Here is a 22126-nt window from a genome sequence, read left to right as displayed (position 1 = left end):
TTACTATTTTCATTTTTTGTTGTCTTGTAGAAAAAGTTATGTAGAAATGTGGGATTAAAAAATTTTTCATCAACATTACTTAAATGAGTCAAATACTTTAAGATTTATTTTTTTGAGAGAGTGAGTGAGTGAGTTGGGTGTGGAGGGGCAGTGGGGGAGAGAGAGAATCTCAAGAAGACACCCCACTGAGCAGGGAGCCTAATGCTGGGTCCAAACTCATGACCCTGAGTTTGTGACTTGAGCTGAAATCAAGAATGAGGTGCTCGGGCGCCTGGGTAGCTCAGTGGGTTAAGCCGCTGCCTTCGGCTCAGGTCATGATCTCAGGGTCCTGGGATTGAGCCCCACATCGGGCTCTCTGCTCAGCGGGGAGCCTGCTTCCTCCTCTCTCTCTGCCTGCCTCTCTGCCTGCTTGTGATCTCGCTCTGTCAAATAAATAAAATAAAATCTTTAAAAAAAAAAAAAAAAAAAAGAATGAGGTGCTCAACCAACTGAGCCAGCCAGGTGTCCCCAAACATGTTTCAAAGATTTGTAGCATAGAATATTCTAAGAAAACTAAATTTTCTCATTTGTCCAAGTTCCTTTAGAAGGTAATTTCTAGAAATATTATTTTATTATTATTATTATTTCTAGGATTATTTCTAGAAATTAAAGCACAGGATGTTCACTTTGAGAATCTAAAGAGGAGGAAGATTAATTTAATAAAATTTTAAAGAAGGCATTTAACCATTTTTATTATCATAGTCTTACAATTTGCAAGGCAGTTCAAAAGAACACATAGTAATGTTTTCAAATGTTTTATGTGTTGTAAACTCAGAAGTGCAAATTAGGGAAGGTTTTCTTAAAATATTGTCTTTGTGCAAATTCAGGTATAAGTTTAGCTAATAAAATAGCTTATATTAACTATTTCCCTTAAAAGTTAACTTCAAAAAGAATATGAACAAATATTCCTTTAGAAGTAGTTGAGGGTGGGCGCCTGGGTGGCTCAGTGGGTTAAAGCCTCTGCCTTTGGCTCAGGTCATGATCCCAGAGTCCTGGGATGGAGCCCCACATTGGGCTCTCTGCTCAGCAGGGAGCCTGCTCCCTCCTCTCTCTCTGCCTGCCTCTCTGCCTACTTGTGATCTCTGTCAAATAAATAAATTGAATTAAAAAAAAAAAAGTAGTTGAAGGAACTAAAACATGGATAAAGATCCCTAACTGTACCCACACTAATTTTTTCCTACCCCCCTCTTCTACCCCTCATTCATGGTAGATGATAAAGTACAAAATTAAAATTACTCTGTTCTTCATCTGGCCTTGATCATACCCAGAGCTATTTATCTAAACCTAAGCCTTCTGTAGAAAATCAGTGCCCAAATCCTAAAGGTTTCCCTTTACCTCACTGCAGAATTTCCCCAGGCTCCATGCTTGTCTGTGAGAATGTTGATAATTTTCTGGATTAGCTGAGTTGCTGTCACATGGTCCCGATATTTAGCTGCTCTTATCAGATGATCACACATCTTCTCATCTTCTCGTTTGTCTGCTGAATACTGGGCACACAGTGACTTGGATTGGAAAAAAGAAACATCTATTAATACTATAAAAATATGGGAAAAAACTTACAACACACCAGGAAATTCTTTCTAACAGGAAATGAACCAACCAAAACTTTAAAATTATTTTTATATCCCTCATTAACTGAACTGACTGAGATTTAGTGATCTACTACCCTCAGTATAACAATCCCACAAGAACTTATTACTCTGAAATCATTCATAAGACACACTCAAAAGTTGTTTTTAAGCAAACCTAAAAAATTGGAAGAAGCCAATCATATGAAGATTCAGGGGTCCACATTACCAAGTAATGTGGCAAGAAGGGGGCTACAAAGCACTCCAGGCGAAGTGACTTAGAGGAAGAAAGTTCTATACCAAGAAGGGTAATAATCACACCCACAGTGACAAACTGACTCAGGGAAAGGCACTCAGGAAGAATTTTTATACCTTCAACATTCTCTACTATATCCATAATCTGTCTTGTCTAACCTCACCAGGTAAGAGGAAATTAAAATTACTGATGAAAATTAGAAAATTACTGGATTCCATATTGCCCCAACACCATATACATTCATATTAAACAGGACTAAAAATAACAAAAAAAATTATTGTATAGTCCATTTTTTCTTTATTAATATTACACAAATTTAACTATCAAATTTACTTTGTAAACATTTGGTAAGTCATTAAACTTTGATTGAAAAGGCATAATTCTAAACAGAAGAGTCCAAAGTAAGCTAAATAGTAAAATGGCTTAAAGTGTTCTTTAATGGATCCTCCTTTACAATTTAAACAGCAACTTTTCATATCTGACATAAAATCTATAGATATAAATCACATTAAAGGGCTATTCTTTCCCGATTATCAATCTCTGTCTCATTGTGGAACATTAGAGTCACATTCTGACCTTAAAACATGATAAAAGGAAACCAAACAAGAATGTTTTGTAAAGATATAATGAACTTGTATCTATTTTTTAAAATATCTTTAAATCATAATTTGAACATGTTCTTATTAAAAACCAATAGTATATTCTTTGTAAGACCTATCATTCAAAGTAAACAAGAGATGAAGAATATTTGCTCCAAGATCAAACGCATGTTAGTTAATTGGTGGAGTATATATTTGCAATATGTGTATGTGTATGTGCTTGTGGCCAAATGTTGAGTGAGGGTACCCCAAGAAATCCTAATCATCTATCAATAAAATCAAGGGCCAAGTCTAATATTTTCACTCAGTTTTACTTCACGTCAACTTTTCTGTTTTCCTATTTTAAGTAACACATAAACTAGATGACATCACAATAATGACCACAAAAATATTTGAAGCTTAACAAAAATATCAGAATCTAAAAAGAAGAGAAGTAGGCATCTTGGGAACTAACAACTCAAATATATTTGATTATTACTTAAGAAATTTAAGACACTACCACAGAATTAATAAATATAAGACTAAAAAAAAAAAAAAGACTAACCTACATCTTAAAAGAAATTCACTTTCTTGCAGATAAAGTGATAACTGAAGACAGAAACAATTTAGACCGGCCATTTATAATTCAAGTGACTATTCCAGCTCTTTAAATGTAAATGATTACATAAAACAGTATCATATTTGGTCTTTCCCTCCAGATGTTATATCTCTACCGAACTTTATTATTTGTCCTTTGCGTGAAAGCTCAGAGGAATGAATTTAAAATGAAGCAGATTCCTCTAGTATCCTCTTGTCATTGCTTACTTCTTGATGGTCAAACTTTGTCCTTTATTATTCCTTTTTATGAAATGCTGGCATTTCTTTAAGGTTTTGCCAAATGTTCCTTGGCATTATCATTTACTCACACATCACCTCCTATTATCAATTTAGATCTTTTAAATTTTTCAGATCTGCCCTAGCTGTTTCCCTGAACTCTCAGGCCATATGTTTACCTGTAGGATAATCTCTAATTATCCAATAAGCACCTAAAACTCAAAATATACAAAAATATAATTACCAACTTTATCCCAAAGATGCTATTATACTTCTGTCATTTGTGACTTCTCAATTTTCCTTCTCTTCATATCTCATCATTTCATTTCAACAAAACTCATTTACCTCTTACCACTTATCACTCTTACCACTGCCCTAAAACATCATCATTAGTTTGCAGTTCAGTTCTTGAAATAATCTTATAACTGCTTTCTCACAGTCCCAGAATTATTTCAAGAATTTGACATTTCACAGATACATTTATATACCCTACACCTTAAAAAGTATGTGATTACCTAAAATAATGAACAATTAGGACCAAATTTTACTAGCTAAGACCATGCATCCTTCTATGATTCAGCAGTGTGGTATATTATCTTTATGCCTTCCCATGTATCCTATATTCCAGACACCCTCAGATTTTATGCTATTCCCCATCTATCCTTGAGACATTTTCAAGACTTAGGAAATATATTTCTCCTATAGCCTTTGTATGTGAAACAAATTTAATGGTGTCTATTGAGAAGGTAAGTTAGAAACTTGAAGGACAAACTACTAGAGAAGAAGAAGTTATTGAGAAAGACAGAAATACAAATACAGGTCCTCTTGATTCTTCAGCAGAATACATAGAATAAAAAAATTCTCTAGGGGTGCCCTGGTGACTCAGTTGTTAAGCGTCTGCCTTAGCATGGCTCAGATCATGATCCCAGGGTCCTGGGACTGAGCCCTACATGGGGGTCCCTGCTCGGTGGGAAGGCTGCTTCTCCTTCTCCCACTCCCCCTACTTGTGTTCCCTCTCTCTGTCAAATAAATATATAAAATCTTTAAAAAAAATCTAAAAAGTTCCAAAACAATTGAAAATTAAGCATTTCAACTCCAAATAACTTATGGATCAAAGATAAAAATCACAAGCAAAATTACAAAAATTTGTGGCAACTGGGTGAAACAAATTCAAAGAAAAATGTATAGCTTTGCATGTATGCATTTTACATGTATACATTTATATATTATAAAATATTAAATATTTAAGGAAGAAATAACAAAAATCTTAAACTCTTTTCATATGGTAGAAGCTAAGGAATACAATGCAATTTGTATTACAGGAATAGAAAACTAACAATCAATTTGTGTAAATAAACACAAAATCCACAACAAAACATTAGCATTCAGCTATACACAAAATAAAGTATACATCATGATGAAGAAGAGTTTATCCATGGAATGCAAGGTTGACTTAATATTTGAGTATCAATCAGTTTAAGTCATCATACAACAAAAAAGGGAGAAAAACATAATCTCAATAGTTTTTTTTAAGCATTTTACAACTCAGAAGCATTTCGTGGTTTTTAAAAAACAAACAAAAAGACACTCCCCAAACTAGTAATAGAAAGAGACTTTTGAAACCTCAGGAAGCACATCTATGAAGATCATTCAGTTAAAACTGTGGATAAAACAAGTATGTCTCCTTTCTCATGACTTCCACTCAATACTGTAACAGGGTCCTAACCAGTTCAAAAAAGAGATAAAGAAAAGAAATAGGGTGCCTGGGTGACTCAGTGGGTTAAATCTCTGCCTTCAGCTCAGGTCATGATCTCAGAGTCCTGCAATCAAGCACCGCATCAGGCTCTCTGCTCAGCGGGGAGCTTGCTTCCACCTCTCCCTCTGCCTGCCTCTCTGCCTACTTGTGATCTCTCTGTCAAATAAATAAATCAATAATCTTAAAAAAAAAAAAAAAGAAGAAATAAAAAGATGGTTTGGAATAGAAGGAATAACATATTTATTTGTAGAGACATTCATGTATGTAATACTCCTAAAGGTTCTGGAAGAATTATAAGACTTCTAAGTTGACAGGTTTCTTGGATATAAGGTCAATATAATAAAAATTATTATGTCTATATACTGACAAAAAACTGGAAAATGAAAACAATACTATTTACAATAGCATTAAAATATAAAATAAATTTTAAAAATATACAAAGCTATACAATGAAACTTTTATAAAACATTGCTAACAAAAATTAAGGAAAACTAAGTAAGTGGAGAAATATACAATGTTTATAGATTCTAAAACTCCATATTGTTAAAACACCTTCTCTCTTCAAACTGATTTTATAGATTCAACACAATCTTAAATAAAAGATTAAAAGCCTTGGGGTGACTGTGTGGCACCGCCAGTTAAGCATTTGACTCTTGATTTCAACTCAGGTCCTGATCTCAGGGTTGTAAGTTCAAGCTCTGTGTTGGGCTCCACATTGGGCATGGAGCCTACTTAAAAAATAATGAAAAACAAAAATAAATAAAAAATAAAAATTTCACAGCCTTTCTTATGGATATTGACAATCTGATTCTCAAACATATGTATACTTATACAAAAAGAAAACAATTAATGACAAAACAGCTTTACCTAAGAAAAAGAAAACTGTTGAATTTAATTGTATAATGTTATAAATGTGAAACTAAGAAGAGTTTAAGTTGTTAAATAAAGAAGGAGTAACTTTTTGACAACTGATACTAAAATATCTGGCCACTCACAGGAAAAAGAAAGAAAGAAAGAAACAAACAAACAAACAAACAAACTTGTCTAACCTTCACACCATAAACAAAATTTTTAATTCAAAATGAACTGAAGATCTAGATATAAACACTGTAACACTTCTAGAAGAAAATATAGCAGAAAATCTTATGACCCTGGGTTAAGCAAAAAATTCTCACATTAAAATTCTTAGACATAAAAAGAACCATAAAAGAAATTCATAACCATAAAGAATCTGATATATTAAACTATGCCAAAATTTATAAAATCTTGTCTTCAAATGATACTATTTAGAAAATGAAAAGATAAGCCACAAGATGGGACAAAATATTCACCATACATCTAGCTAATAATTTTCCTAAAAGACATATGAAGAACTCTCATGAATTAATAAGGCAAAGAAGCCAATTTAAAATAATGGGCAAGGGACTTGAACAGACACTTCACAAAAGATAGACAAATGACTAATAAGTAAATGGCAGGATGCTTAGTCAACAGGGAAATTCAAATAAAGACCACAATAAACTATCACTATATACCCAGTAGAAGGACAAAATTTAAAAGGCAGACAATATCAAATATTGGCAAAAATGTGGAACAAATGGTATCTAGCTGGTTAGAGTGCAAAATCCACAACTACTTCAGAAAACAGTTTGGCAGTTTCTTGCAAGTTTAAAAATATACTTACAACACCACCTAGCAATTCCACTCCTATGTATTTCCTCAAAATAAAGAAAACATTTTCACAAAACTATGTTGCATGATAATTCCCATAGTGCTTTAAGAGCCAGACACTGGAAATGATCTAATATCCACCTATGAATGAATGGATAAAGTAATACTATTTGGTAATAAAAAGAAACAAATGAGTGGATGAATATCAAATGGTGGATGAATATCAAAAACTATACGGTGACCAAAAGAATGCAGACATTACAGAACCCACTATATAACTCCACTTATACAAAGTTGTAGAGTATGTAAAACCATCTCCAATAACAAAAACCAGATGAGCAGTTGTAGAGGTTGGGTGTATGTATGTGAAGAGGAGCTGACCACAGTGAATCACAAGGGAATTCTCTGAGATGACAGAAATTTTCTGTGATTTGACTATGACAGTATATACAAGTATATATATACAAGTATACAAGTATATACACCTGTCAAAACTCATTAAAGTATATATCTAAAAGGAATGTTTTATTCTATACAAACTATATTTTAATAATGTTTATTTAAGAAGTTTTTAAAAAATAAATAGGCAAGGTACTGACAGGGAAGAAAGTAGTTAAAATATTCATATCAAAAAAATCTGCACATCTATCAAATAGGTCAATATCCTCCACAAATCAATAAAGAAAAAACAGGTAACCAATAAGGAACTAGGTAAGAGACAAACAGGTATCGCAAAAACAAAAAACAAAAACAAAAAAACTTTAAAAAAAATATAACAAGCAGGAGAAAAGATATACAGCTTCACCTGTAAATAAAATCCAAATAGAACACAATGAGGTTACCTCTATACAACTACTAAAATACTAAAATAAAAAGTACTTGTCAATATTTTATGACAACATGGAGTATGGAAATAGCTACATTTTGATATTGATACACACCTTTGGAAGACACTAAAGCAATATCTATTAAAATTGAAAAGATAAATACTTTACAGTCAAGTAAGTGTACCCTACAGAAATGCATAAGCATGTACACCAAGGACTTGTAAATCATCAAAATCACACTATTCACTACAATTAAAAACTGGAAACAACCTATCAACAGTAGAGAGACTATGAAGAACTATCATCTATTCATGTAAGGTATGGCATACAGCACTGAAAATAAAATAGGAAAATGTGACAAACTGAACAAATTTCACAAAAACAATGTTGAATAATGCCAGATCTAAACACACACTTTATGATTCCATTTATATCAAGTTCAAAAATTGTTAAAGAAATTACAATACTAAAACAAACACACTTAGAAACCCAAAGTTGGCAGCATCACAGTTCCAGACTTCAAGCTCTATTACAAAGCTTTCATCATCAAGACAGTATGCTACTGGCACAAAAACAGACACATAGATCAACGGAACAGAATAGAGAGCCCAGAAATAGAACCTCAACTCTATGATCAACTAATCTTTGACAAAGCAGGAAAGAATGTCCAACGGAAAAAAGACAGTCTCTTCAACAAATGGTGTTGGGAAAACTGGACAGCCACACGCAGAAAAATAAAACTGGACCATTTCCTTACACCACACACGAAAATAGATTCAAAATGCATGAAGGACCTCAATGTGAGAAAGGAATCCATCAAAATCCTTGAGAAGAACACAGGCAGAAACCTCTTCTACCTCAACTGCAGCAACTTCTTCCTAAGAACATCACCAAAGGTAAGGGAAGCAAGGGCAAAGATGAACTATTGAGACTTCATCAAGATCAAAAGCTTTTGCACAGCACAAGAAACAGTTAACAAAATCAAAAGACAACTGACAGAATGGGAGAAGATATTTGCAAATGACACATCAGATAAAGGGCTAGTATCCAAAATATATAAAGAGCTTAGCAAACTCAACACCCAAAGAACAAATAATCCAATCAAGAAATGGACAGAAGACATGAACAGACATTTCTGCAGACATTCAGATGGCCAACAGACACATGAAAAAGTGCTCCACATTACTCGTCATCAGGGAAACACAAATCAAAACCACAATGAGATACCACCTCACACCAAGTCATTATGGCTAAAATTAACAAGTCAGGAAATGACAGATGCTGGCGAGGATGCGGAGAAAGGGGAACCCTCCTCCACTGTTGGTGGGAATGCAAGCTCGCGCAACCACTCTGGAAAACAGCATGGAGATTCCTCAAAAAGTTGAAAATAGAGCTACCCTACGACCCAGTAATTGCACTACTGGGTATTTACCTTAAAGATACAAACATAGTAATCCGAAGGGGCACGTGCACCTGAATGTTTATAGCAGCAATGTCCACAATAGCCAAACTATGGAAAGAACATAGATGTCCATCAACAGATGAACAGACAAAGAAGATGTGGTATATATACACAATGGAATACTATGCAGCCATCAAAAGAAATGAAATCTTGCCATTTGCGATGATGTGGACGGAACTACAGGGTATTGCGCTTAGCGAAATAAGTCAATCGGAAAAGACAATGATCATAAAATCCCCCTGATATGAGGAAGTGGAGAGGCAACGTGGGGGATGTGGAGGATTGGAAAAGAATAAATGAAACAAGATGGGATCGGGAGGGAGACAAAGCATAAAAGACTCTAAATCTCACAAAACAAAGTGAGGGTTGCCGGGGGTGGGGGATAGGGAGAGGGTAGTAGGGTTATAGACAGTGGGGAAGGTATGTGCTATGGTGAGTGCTGTGAAATGTGTAAACCTGGCAATTCACAGACCTGTACCCCAGAGGCTAATAATACATTATATGTTAATTTAAAAAACTTAAAAAATTAAAAATTAAAAAAAGAGGAACTTAAAAAAAAAAAGAAAAGAAAAAAGAAACCCACTTAAGTATTGAGTGGAAAACAAAGGTAAAAAAGTCATTCCATAAAATCAGAACAGTATTTAGTTCAATGGGGCAAAAAGGGGTTATACTGGATAAACACACATAAAGTGCCTCTCAGAAGCATTTTCAGTATCAAGAAAAGAAGTAAATTAATAATGTTAAATGCACACTGTTTCTACAGTTAAGTTTCAGTATGTTTTATGAGAAACAGATTATAAAGCAAATTTTCATTAAGTTTATCCTCTAATATGCATATTATTATGAAATAAAAATAAAAAGTTCAAGGTTAAAATCTTAAAAAATATTATACAAGCCTTTAATATTAATTAAGCAACTTAAGTGTTTTATTTGGTTTTACAAATTTTGAATTTAAACTTTTTTTAAAAAACATATACTTATTTTTAAAAATAAAAAAGTAATGACATATGAAATTAAAAGAAAGGTCTTGCTTCCACCTCCTCCCTAGATGGCTAGTTGTTTTCTACAGGGGTAATCACTATTAATAATAATACATTGTTCCCATATAAATGGAACCAAACTTAGATCATTCCATATCAGGAGATCCAGTTCTACCTTCTTTCTTTCTCATGGCTACACACAGGGTATTATATTTTTAGTTAACTAAACATACGTACTGGTAAACACCTTTAAGTGTATACTACCTTAATTCCCAATTTGCCCCCAAATCTCTTACACTATCAATTACTTATCTCATTGGAAATCAAGTAAAAGGGAAAAATGACTTAAAGGACAAGTAAAGAAGCTTTTCAATATTTGAATTTTGAAGGTCTTTGTATTTGATCCCTTAGCTCAGATGAACAGTTTAATAGTTTATAAAAAAAAAAAAGTTATCCACAGGAATCTTACAAAACCTCCTGAAAAAGACTTAGAAAAATGAAAGCTTAAAAACCTCAACAGCAAACGAAAGTCAACCAAAGACAATGTATGACAGCCACCTTTAATTCTGAAGTGATTCCTCTGTCATCCAACGCCTCAAAGTATTGATTTCTCTCAGCATGAAAAAGCCTAAGCCAATGAAACAGATACAGCATCACCCCCACCATAACAGCATTCAAGGTTACAACAGGCAGAACACTTATCAAAATATCTCTATGATTTCTTACTGTTTTAATGGACTGGATAAAATGTGTTGGGTTCTTATCTCAACAAACTGCAGTTTTCAAACATTTTAAAATAATTTGGAGAATAATATGGATTTAAATATTTTAATTTAGACTTCTAATAATAAAAAACTTGCTTTAAAATGCTTTTATATGTCATTTGTAAAAGCCAGTCAACAATTAAGAGGGTTACAGTTTTCATTTCTTTGTCAAACACACACACAGTATTGTTTTTATTCAATTATTTTATTTCATTACCTCATTAGAGCTATTCACGATTAAAAAATCACAAAATTGTTAGGTAAATAACAAATTTCATGTAATGGCTGCATATATCATATGCAAGTAAATAAAGTATCGCTACCTGTGATCAATAAAATTAACAAGGAATTTAGACAGATAGGGTTAAACCCAATTAATTACATTTTTAAAAATCATAATGAGACAGAAATAGATCATTGCAAAAGATCGTATAATTATACTCAAATACATACACACATGGAGAAAAATTGAGAGTTTCAAAGTCTTTTTGCTAATCTGCACAAGAGCTAAAAGATGTTAAGCAAATTCTATCCTCTTTTAGCTCAACATAATTACCTAATAGATTTTTTTAAGTTATACAGAACTAGAGCCTCTCAATTATATTAGGCTAATCACAATTTTTTTTTAAAGATTTTATTTATTTATTTGACAGAGAGAGATCACAAGTAGGCAGAGAGGCAGGCAGAGAGAGAGAGAGGAGGAAGCAGGCTCCCTGTCGAGCAGAGAGCCTGATGTGGGACTCGATCCCAGGACCCTGAGATCATGACCTGAGCCGAAGGCAGCGGCTCAACCCACTTAGCCACCCAGGCGCCCCTAGGCTAATCACAATTAAACACACTAACTACGAGCAGCTAAGACTTACACTTAAACTTCAAATTAAAGTATTTTAAGAACAAACATGAAAAAAATCAAAAGACAAAAAAAATGATTCATTCTTATAAAAAACATACTTAACACTATTGTTTAGAACACAGATTGGAGAGCCAGAAAACTTGAATTTAAATCCCAGCTCTGACAAATTCATGCACAGGCAAATTATTTAAAACCCTGTGCCTCAGTCTCCTCATATAAAAAAGGATATAACATGACATGTTTTGGGGAAAGATCAAATAAAAATAGACATGAAACAATTAGAACTTGCCAGGCATATAGTAACACCTGACATTTATTATAGACTTAGTCATGAAGTGAACAAATTACACAGCAAACAGTTCTTTCTTCCAGCATCTCATTGGAGTTGAGAAACAAGGGATTAAATATAATTACAATATGAGAGAACTGCTTAATGGTATATATAGTATATTTGGGAGGAGCAAGAAAGAACTGTTTAAAATCTGAGAGTTTTACAGAGAAATGAAAGCCTAAGTAAACTGTTCACCAAGAAGGAAGGGCTTAAGACAGAAAATATAAAATACAGCAAAATGAAGAGGCAATGAAAATAAGAGAACAAGCTCAAATAAATACCTCTTTATTTTCTTAAAAGATTTATTTATTTGAGAGAGACAGAGAAAATGGACAAGCGGGGCTGGGGGACAGAGGGAGGAGAGAGAATCTTAAGTGGACTCCCTGCCTTCTGTGGAACCCAACATGGGGCTTGATCTTATGACCCCAAGAGATCATGACCTGAGCTGAAACCAAGAGTTTGATGCTCAAATGACTGAGCCACACAAGTGTCCCAGTAAGTAACTTTTTAAAAAGAATAACAGAATAAAACATGTAATTTACACAGCCCTTCCTTTTTAAATACCCTAATATACACTTGCTTATATTTTCCTTGTGCAATATTGTAAGTTGTATGACATGTATATCTGGTCATTCAGATGACTACAATATATATTTGGCCTTCATCCACAGTCCCTGGCTTGCAGCTCCTAAAATTCTTTGAATTTCTTAAATGTTGAGAGTTCTAAAGGTATCTTTTGTTATGTTAATGAGGTGACTTTTGGACCTGACCATAGGGTGGGGGCTGACTGCCAAGAAAACCAACCATGTGATTAAAGTTTTTTCAATTTTCAGTTCCCACCCCTCCCCTGACTTCCTAGAAGTGGAAAGGAAATGAAGACTGTATCAGCCAATGGCCAATAACTTAGTCAAACATGATTATAAAATGAAACCTCCATACAAACCCAAAAGTAAATCTTTTGGGTCTCTTTTGAAGAGCTTCAAAGCTTGAGGAGCCAGATGGCTTCCACACACCAAGCTCCAACCTTAACAAGCACTGAAGCTCCTTTGCTCAAGACCTCACCCTACTATCTCTTCATCTGGCTATTGATTCATACCCTTTATCATATCCTTTAATAAACTGGCAAAAATATGTTAAAAGTGTTCCCCAAGTCTGTGAGCCACTCTAGCAAATTAATCAAACCTAAAATGGAGCCATTTGGAACCTCCAAAATGTAGTCGTTAATCAGAAGCCCAGGTAGCAGCCTGGAGCTTGGATATGAAGTAAAGAGTGGGAAGCAGTATTATATAACTGAACCCTTGACCTGTGGAATATGATGCTACTTCTAGGTACAGTGTCATGTCAGATCTGGGTTGAGTTCTTGGACACCCTCCTATCTGAGAAGTGCTTGGGTTTGGGGGTGGACTCCCAATTCCACTTTAGAATTGGGTTTAGGAACCCTAAAAGACCTTGGATGCCTATATATTTTTACTATTTCCTTAAAATTCTTCCCCAAAGGTTTATATAAATCATTTCACATATAGTTAATTATATCACTTAGTTGAGTACTGCTAACTGTATCACTTAGCTGAAAACTGTTAGACTGCTATAAGTTTTTCTTCAAACGTACTGCTAATATAGACTAATTCAAAATGACACAACTGAATATGAACTGGCTTTTAGGTACTGTTATCAAGCTATCTATAATGAAGAACCACTTTTTATTGTACTTTTATAAAAAAATGACACTTCAAAAAATATTCTGACAAACCCAGACATTCAAGCTACAAAAGCTCCAAATATTTATTTAATTTCTGTACTCAATCTCTTTGTGGACTACTGGACTAGTTATAAACAGTTTGCTCAGCACACTGTATCTAAGTAGCACCAGTATAACAGATGAATTGGAGGAAACTATTTTTATTGACTTAAGAACTGCCATCTTCCTTTTCATGATAAAATAACTGATCTTATATTCAGAGCTTTACTTTGCACACTAATAACCCACAAATAACAAAAGCCGAATTCTAATTTCATGTGCACAATTTTTAAGTGATAAGTAAATGAAATGCACTATGATGACTTTAAAGTTAGCTTATTTTCTTCTCTATCTTTAATTTAAAATTCACTAAGAAAAGGCAATATTTACATTAACACATGATTTGGTCAGCGGTTAAGACAAGCAGAACATATGAATTGAAATCTTAAACAGAGACTTGATATATCCATAAAAATATATTCAGATCTTTTCTTAGAAGAGATTTTTCTTTTTTTTTTTTAAAGATTTTATTTATTTATTTGACAGAGAGAGATCACAAGTAGGCAGAGAGGCAGGCAAAGAGAGAGAGAGGAGGAAGCAGGCTCCCTGCCGAGCAGAGAGCCCGATGCGGGACTCAATCCCAGGACCCTGAGATCATGACCTGAGCCAAAGGCAGCGGCTTAACCCACTGAGCCACCCAGGCGCCCTAGAAGAGATTTTTCAATAGCAGTAAGAGGTCCAGTCTTCTATCAAGACTGTATTTTACATTATTATAATATACTGGAAGTTATAGAAACATTTTTCATTTTGGATTTAAACTGATCAGTGCTGCTCATAGTTATGAGTTTGATCATATCTATGCTATAGTTCCTTTGTTTTTTTCTAGCTTTTTTTCTAGCTTCTCACCTTTAATAGAGTTGCTTTGTTTACCAAAAGCTAAAGATGCATTATTTAAAATTTTCAACCCACGGCAGAAACATTGCCTTAAAGGGGCCTTCCTTTGCACCAAAAATGGTAACTCTTTCAGTTTCACAAATTACTCTAAAATGTAAGATTTTTATTTCTACTTTTTTAAAAGATTTTATTTATTAGACACACAGAAAGAGCACAAGCAGAGGGAGCAGCAGACCTGGGGAAAGGGGGAAGCAGTCTCCTGACAGAGCAAGGAGCCAGATGTGGGGCTTGATCCCAGGACCCTGAGATCATGACCTGAGCTGAAGGCAGACATTTAACCATCTGAGCCACCCACGCGCCCCATAAAATGTAAGATTTTTAAAAAATATGCATGTATGTATACTTATACCGCATATAGGTATGCATATGGTCTGTACAAAACTTTCCCACAGAAAACTGAGAGCAAAAAATGTTGTGACCCAGCTATCAAGAAATTGAAATTGAAAGTGAGACAATCGAAAACACATCCTAAAAAAAAAAACAAAAAAACTCTAATAGTAGTGCACTTTTAGCATACACCAGACTGAATACACCAGACTCTGGAAATATACTGAGAAATGTGATTGCATAGTTCGGGTACAGAACATATTGTAGAATATATATTTAAACTGGGCTGGGCATCTCCCTTAAGGAATGTGATGGTTACATGACCAATCAACCTGGGGCAAAAAAAGGAGAACCTCAGAATGAAGAACAACCAATATTCTCTTCTCTCCAAGACTGGAGGCAGGTGCACCTGTACTATTCTAAGAAGAGGGAATACTGTCAAAGGAGCTCTCTCTGTGGAAGAGTTGAATCAGCCCCTTGCAAGATAGCAAAGGGACAAAGCTAGACAGTCAGATCAAGAAAAGGGCAAGAGAAAACATCCTAAGCAGAACCATTGCCTGTGAATTCCAGGAGATACAGTATCTTTTACTGAGTTTTATTTTCCGTTTCCGCACTGTGATATTCTCCTATCACTGCTAAGCTTATAAATGAGAAAAGGAAAAGTCTATGCCGATACAATGAGCAAAAAAGGATAAGGAAACAGCAACTCATTCCTAGAATAGCCACTTGTATGATAGTAAGAGGTAACTTTCAGGACTCCACAGAGCAGTAGCCTGGATCAAGGCCTTATGGCAGAGGTGACAGTTCTAGATGTACTGTGGGACATGGAAGCATTCCTTGGATATTCCCAGAGATTACTTAGAATAGAAAAAAATGATCTCCCTTTGATACTGACAACACTAGCTATGTCGTTATACACTTAATATGAATTTACAGTAATAGGTGCTTTACATTTATCAAATCCCAACTACTCATCAAAATTACTGTAAGTAGGCACAATTACTATCCTGATTTTAAGATGAAGCAATGGTGCCTTAGTTCACATAACTAGTAAATGACAGAGCCAAGGTTAAGGGACTAGGTTATCTCACTAGAAAGTCAGAGCTATATTAATTGGACCATAATAATCACATGGTCTCATGTGCACAGGTGGCTCAATTGGTTAAGTGACTGCCTTCAGCTCAGGTCATGACCTAGAGTCTCAGGATCGAGTACCACATTAGCCTCCTGCTCAGCGGGGAGTCTGCTTCTCCTGCTGACCTCTCTCCTCTCATGCTCTCTCTCTCTTTCTCTCAAATAAGTAAAAATTAAAAAAAAAAAAATAATAATCACATCGTCTCATTAGCAAGTTGCTACAATATAGTGATTTGGACATTTACAAGGACTATAATCCTCCTCAGTTAATTATGCTAGTATTTTATCACATTCATGATTATTTATCAAAATTTTTATCCAGGCAAAGAAAATAATACAAAAGCTACAATTAAAAATTATATATATTGTCAAGATTACCATTTCCCTATTCCTGGCTTTTTGAAGAAATGAAGAGTTTAAGAAAGATGCCCAAAACTATAATGCATGTAAAGGCCATATCTAAGGTAAGAAATATCATTCTAATGCTTCATTATTAAGCTATGATACCTCAAGATATATTAATTAGCCATCTCTCACAAAATGACAAAATTAATCGTGCAAAGGATACATCAAGAAAGAAGTGTGGCTGGGTGCCTGGGTGGCTCAGTGGGTTAAGCCGCTGCCTTGGGCTCAGGTCATGATCTCAGGGTCCTGGGATTGAGTCCCACATCAGCCTCTCTACTCAGCAGGGAGCCTGCTTCCCTCTCTCTCTCCCTGCCTCTCTACCTACTTGTAATCTCTCTCTGTCAAATAAATAAATAAAATCTTTTAAAAAAAAAAAAAAAGAAAGAAAGAACGAAAGAAAGAAATGTGGCCAGGTCAATGGAACAGAATAGAGAGCCCAAAAATAGACCCTCAACTCTATGGTCAACTAATCTTCAACAAAGCAGGAAAGAATGTCCAATGGAGAAAAGACAGTCTCTTCAACAAATGGTGTTGGGAAAAGTGGACAGCCACATGCCAAAAATAATGAAACTGGACCATTTCCTTACACCACACATGAAAATAGACTCAAAATGCATGAAGGACCTCAATGTGAGAAAGGAATCTACATCAAAATCCTTAAGGAGAACACAGGCAGCAACCTCTGCGACCTCAGCTGCAGCAACTTCTTCCTAGAAGTATCACCAAAGGCAAGGGAAGCAAGGGCAAAAATGAACTACTGAGGCTTCATCAAGATCCAAGTCTTTTGCACAGCACAGGAAACACTCAACAAAACCAAAACACAACCGACAGAATGGGAGAAGATAATTGCAAACAACATATCAGATAAAGGGCTAGTAGCCAAAATCTATAAAGAACTTAGCAAAGCTAATACCCAAAAAACAAATAATCCAATCAAGAAATGGGCAAAAGACATGAACAGACATTTCTGCAAAGACGACATTCAGATGGCCAACAGAAACATAAAAAAGTGCTCCACATCACTTGGCATCAGGGAAATATAAATCAAAACCACAGTGAGATACCCCCTCACATCAGTCAGGACGGCTAAAATTAACAAGTCAGGAAACAACAGATGGGGACACCTGGGTGGCGCAGTTGGTTAAAACGACTGCCTCCGGCTCAGGGCGTGATCCTGGAGTCCCGGGATCGAGTCCCACATCAGGCTCCCAGCTCCATGGGGAGTTTGCTTCGCTCTCTGACCTTCTCCTCGCTCATTCTCTCTCTCACGGTCTCTCTCTCTCAAATAAATAAAATAAAAAAATAAAAAAAAAAAAGGAAACAACAGATGTAGGTGAGGATGCGGAGAAAGGGGATCACTCTTAAACTACAATGCAAGCTGGTGCAGCCACTCTGGAAAACAGCATGGAGATTCCTGAAAAAGTTGAAAACACAGCTACCCTACAACCCAGCAATCGCACTACTGGGTATTTACCCTAAAGATACAAATGTAGTGATCTGACGAGGCACATGTACCCAAATGTTTATAGCAGCAATGTCCACAATAGCCAAACTACGGAAAGAACCCAGATGTCCATTGGCACATGAATGGACAAAGCAGATGTGGTATATATATGCAATGGAATACTATGCAGCCATCAAAAGAAATGAAATCCTGCAATTTGAAACAATGTGGATGGAACTAGAAGGTATTACACTGAATGAAATAAGTCAATCAGAGAAAGACAATTATCATATGATACCTCTGATATAAGGAATTTGAGAGGTAGGGAAGGGAGTTGTGGGGAGTAGGGAAGGGAAAAATGAAACAATATGGGATTGGGAGGGAGACAAACCATAAGAGACTCAATCTCACAGAACAAATCGAGGGTTGCTGGGGGGTTGAGGGCACAGGGATAAGGTGGTTGGGTTGTGGACATTGGAGGGTATGTGTTATGGTGATTGCTGTGGAAATGTGTAAGCCTGATGATTCACAGACCTGTTCCCCTGGGACAAATAATACATTATATGTAAATAAAAATAATTTTGAAATAATAATAATTTAAAAAAAGAAATGTGGCAAGACAATGGGGTGCATTAATCACTACTAATGCAGAATCATCACAGGAAATAGAATGGTATTATCCTTAGATTCAAAAAAGTTATCATTAACTTTGACTATCAGTCTCACAATAATATTTTAAATGAGAGAGCTAAATAAAAGCCAAAAATAAGGAGGATAAAGTTAAAAGAAGCAGAAAGATCACAAATAGGAAAGCATAAATAGGCGTTTGAATGAAAAAATACTTTGCATTGCCTCATTATTACAGGTTTAATTTAAAGGCTCAAAAAAACAGAGGCACTTGGGTGGCTCAATCAGTAAAGTGTTTGACTCTTGATTTTAGCTGAGGTCATGATCTCAGCGTTGTGAAATCGGGTCCTGTGTTGAGATCTGCACTGAGCATGGAGTCTGCTTAAGACTCTTTATCTCTCCCTGCCTATGCCCCTCCACCCCTGCTGTGCTCTCTCTCTCACTCATAACTAAATAGTAGAAAAAACAGGATCACAGTATTTCGTTTGTACTCAATTTCAACCACTAAATGAAAGACAAATAGGGAATTATCGCGTAATGGGAATACAAGATAAAAAAATAGACACACATGTAAAAAAAAAGGTTGTAATTCAAGTATTAAACAGCTCAGACTTCTTTTAAACTCTACCAATTTCACATGCATATGGAAACAAATATTTCAAATCAGTATAAAAGAGCAAAATAAAAAGAATATATATTTAAGGTTTAGTTTCAAAAATCTTCTACAAAAGCGAATGAAAAACGACACAAATAGATGGAAAGATATACCATGCTCATAGACTGGAATTATTGTTAAAATGTGCATACTAGGGGCGCCTGGGTGGCTCAGTGGGTTGAGCCACAGCCTTCGGCTCGGGTCATCATCTCAGGGTCCTGGGACCGAGTCCCGCATCGGGCTCTCTGCTCAGCAGGGAGACTGCTTCCCTCTCTCTCTCTCTGCCTGCCTCTCCATCTACTTGTGATTTCTCTCTGTCAAATAAATAAGTAAAATCTTTAAAAAAAATGTGCATACTACCCAAAGCAATTCACAGATTCAATGCATCCTTATCAAAATACTAATAGCATTTTCCACAGAACTAAAACAAACACACGTAGATTTGTATACAACAACAACAACAACAAAAACCCTGAATAGCCAGAGAAATGTTGAGGAAAAAAAGAACACAGCTGGAGATATCACAATCCCAGATTTCAAACTACTCTGCAAAGCTATACCAATCACAATACTATGGCAATGTCACAAATGCAAAAACACAATGAAATAAAACAGAGAGACCAGAAATGAACCCACATTTATATGGTCAGTTCATCTATGATGGAGGCAAGACTATAGAATGGAAAAAAAGATAGTCTCTTCAATAGTTGGTTTTGGGAAAACTGCACAACTACATGCAAAAAATGAAACTGCATCACTTTCATACACCATAAAGAAAAACTCGAGGGTTTTAGAGCGGGGGTGCAGAAATGGGTTAGCCCAGTGATGGGTATTAAGGAGGGCACATATGGCATGGAACACTGGGTGTTACAGGCAAATTAATCATGGAACATTACATCCAAAACTAATGATGTACTGTATGGTAACTAACATGACATAGTAAAATAAATAAATAAATAAATACCTACATGTGAGACTTTCTTGAAACCATAAAACTCCTAAAGTAAAACATAAGCAGTAAACTCTTGGACATGAGTTTTAATATATTTTAGATCTGTCTCTCAGGCAAGGTCAACAGAAGCAAAAATAATTGGGACTATATCAAGATAAAAAGCTTTTGCACTGAGAAGGAAACCAACAATAAACCAAAAAGACAACCTACTCAATGGGAGAAGCTATCTGCAAATCATACGTCCAATAAGGGGTTAATATCTAAAACATAAAGAACTCAAACAATTCAACCCCTAAAACCCAAAAGTGGATTTAAGTGGACCCACACAGTTCAAACCTATGTTGTTCAAGATCAACTGTAAATTTATTTTTAATTAAGTGAATGAAGGAAAATTTCAAGATTATTACACAGGTGAAACTCTAATAATACTGCCATTTAGTACCTATCTTTGGGGCTGGACCAAATAAATTATAAGCCCCAGATTTGGGGTTATACTTAATGACCTTTAAGGAGCCCCATATTACAAAGAATTTAAATATCTGGTCCAATATACTACATAGTAAGTTAGTGGCTGAACCAGAACTGAACCAGAACTGAACTAGTTCTGACAAATCCCAAATCTATGTTTTCTATCATACACTGCAGATCATAATAATAATTTTACAGATCACATGTAATTAAATATTTAAATCAATACTCTAAGTCTCATAAAATAAAAGCTAAAAACTACAGACCTCTTAAGCAAAAAAAAGAGTTGACCACAGGATTTTTAGAGTTTTTTACTTATCAAATCAAAAAGCAAGTCTTAACCCTTAGAAAACTTAAGTATTGTAGTACATATATAACAACCACCATACTGTAAGTTCAGCAAATAATTACTACAGAGATTTAAATTCTCTGACTTTATACATCATTAAATGCTAGTCACAAAAACATCGGCAAACTGAATATCCAAAATACCCTTACCTTACACCACACATAAAAAACAACTCAAAATGAATTAATTAAACATGAGACCAGAAAGCATAAAACTCCTTGAAGAAAACATAGGGGAGAAGCTCTTTCACATAGATCTTAGCAATGATTTTTCACATTTAACACCAAAAGCACAGGTAAAAAAAGCAGTAACAAACGAGAAGGACCATATCAAACTAAAAGTTTTCTACAAAGCAAATAATAAACAAAATAAAAAGGCAATCCATAGAATGGGAGAAAATAAATGCAAACCAAATACCCAATAAGGGGTTACTATCCAAATTCAGTAGCAGAAAAATAATCTGATTTTTACAAATGGGCAAAGGATCTAAATACATAATCTTCCAAAGAACATATAATGAATGGCCAAGATGTGCATGATAAGACGCTCAGTCACCATCACTAATCAACAGGAAAATGCAAATCAAAACCAGAATGAGATTTCACATCATACCCATTAGAATGGCTACCATCAAGAAGACAAGAGATATTAACTGTTGGGAAGGATGTGAAGAAAAAGGAACTGTTGTGCACCGTTAGTGAAATGTAAACCAATTCACCACTATGGAAACATTATAGAAGTTCCTCAAAAAACTAAAAATAGAACTACCTTATGATTCAGTAACTCCACTTATTTATATCCAAAAGAAATAAATTACTAGCTCTAAAATACATTTCATTAAAGGATTCTTTTATTTATTTATTTATTTATTTATTTATTGAAAGATTTTATTTATTTATTTGACAGAGATCACAAGTAGGCAGAGAGGAGGAAGCAGGCTCCCCGCAGAGCAGAGAGCCCGACGTGGGGCTCGATCCCAGGACCCTGAGATCATGACCTGAGCCGAAGGCAGCGGCCCAACCCACTGAGCCACCCAGGCGCCCCTGCAGGATTATTTCAAATGCCAAAATATTAGAAACATTCTAAACATCTACTAGCAGTTGGACAAACAAAATAACACACACACACACACACACACACACACACACTCCTAC

The 22126-nt window shown here is 35.1% G+C and overlaps 1 protein-coding gene across 4 annotated transcripts in view; it reads right to left on the bottom strand.

The window, feature by feature from the left end:
- LRBA (LPS responsive beige-like anchor protein) overlaps positions 1 to 22126 on the bottom strand; it is a 731946-nt gene that overhangs the window by 369160 nt on the left and 340660 nt on the right. For all 4 annotated transcript variants that reach the window (XM_044224882.1, XM_044224884.1, XM_044224883.1 and 1 more), the window contains one exon: positions 1375 to 1541. In XM_044224882.1, coding sequence (XP_044080817.1) covers positions 1375 to 1541 — 167 coding nt within the window. The remainder of the gene's footprint in view (positions 1 to 1374; positions 1542 to 22126) is intronic.

The sequence above is a fragment of the Neovison vison genome, chromosome 11 (genome assembly GCF_020171115.1).
Source record: "Neovison vison isolate M4711 chromosome 11, ASM_NN_V1, whole genome shotgun sequence".
Taxonomy (NCBI): Eukaryota; Metazoa; Chordata; class Mammalia; order Carnivora; family Mustelidae; genus Neogale; species Neogale vison.
This window is presented reverse-complemented; position numbering and strand designations above follow the sequence as displayed.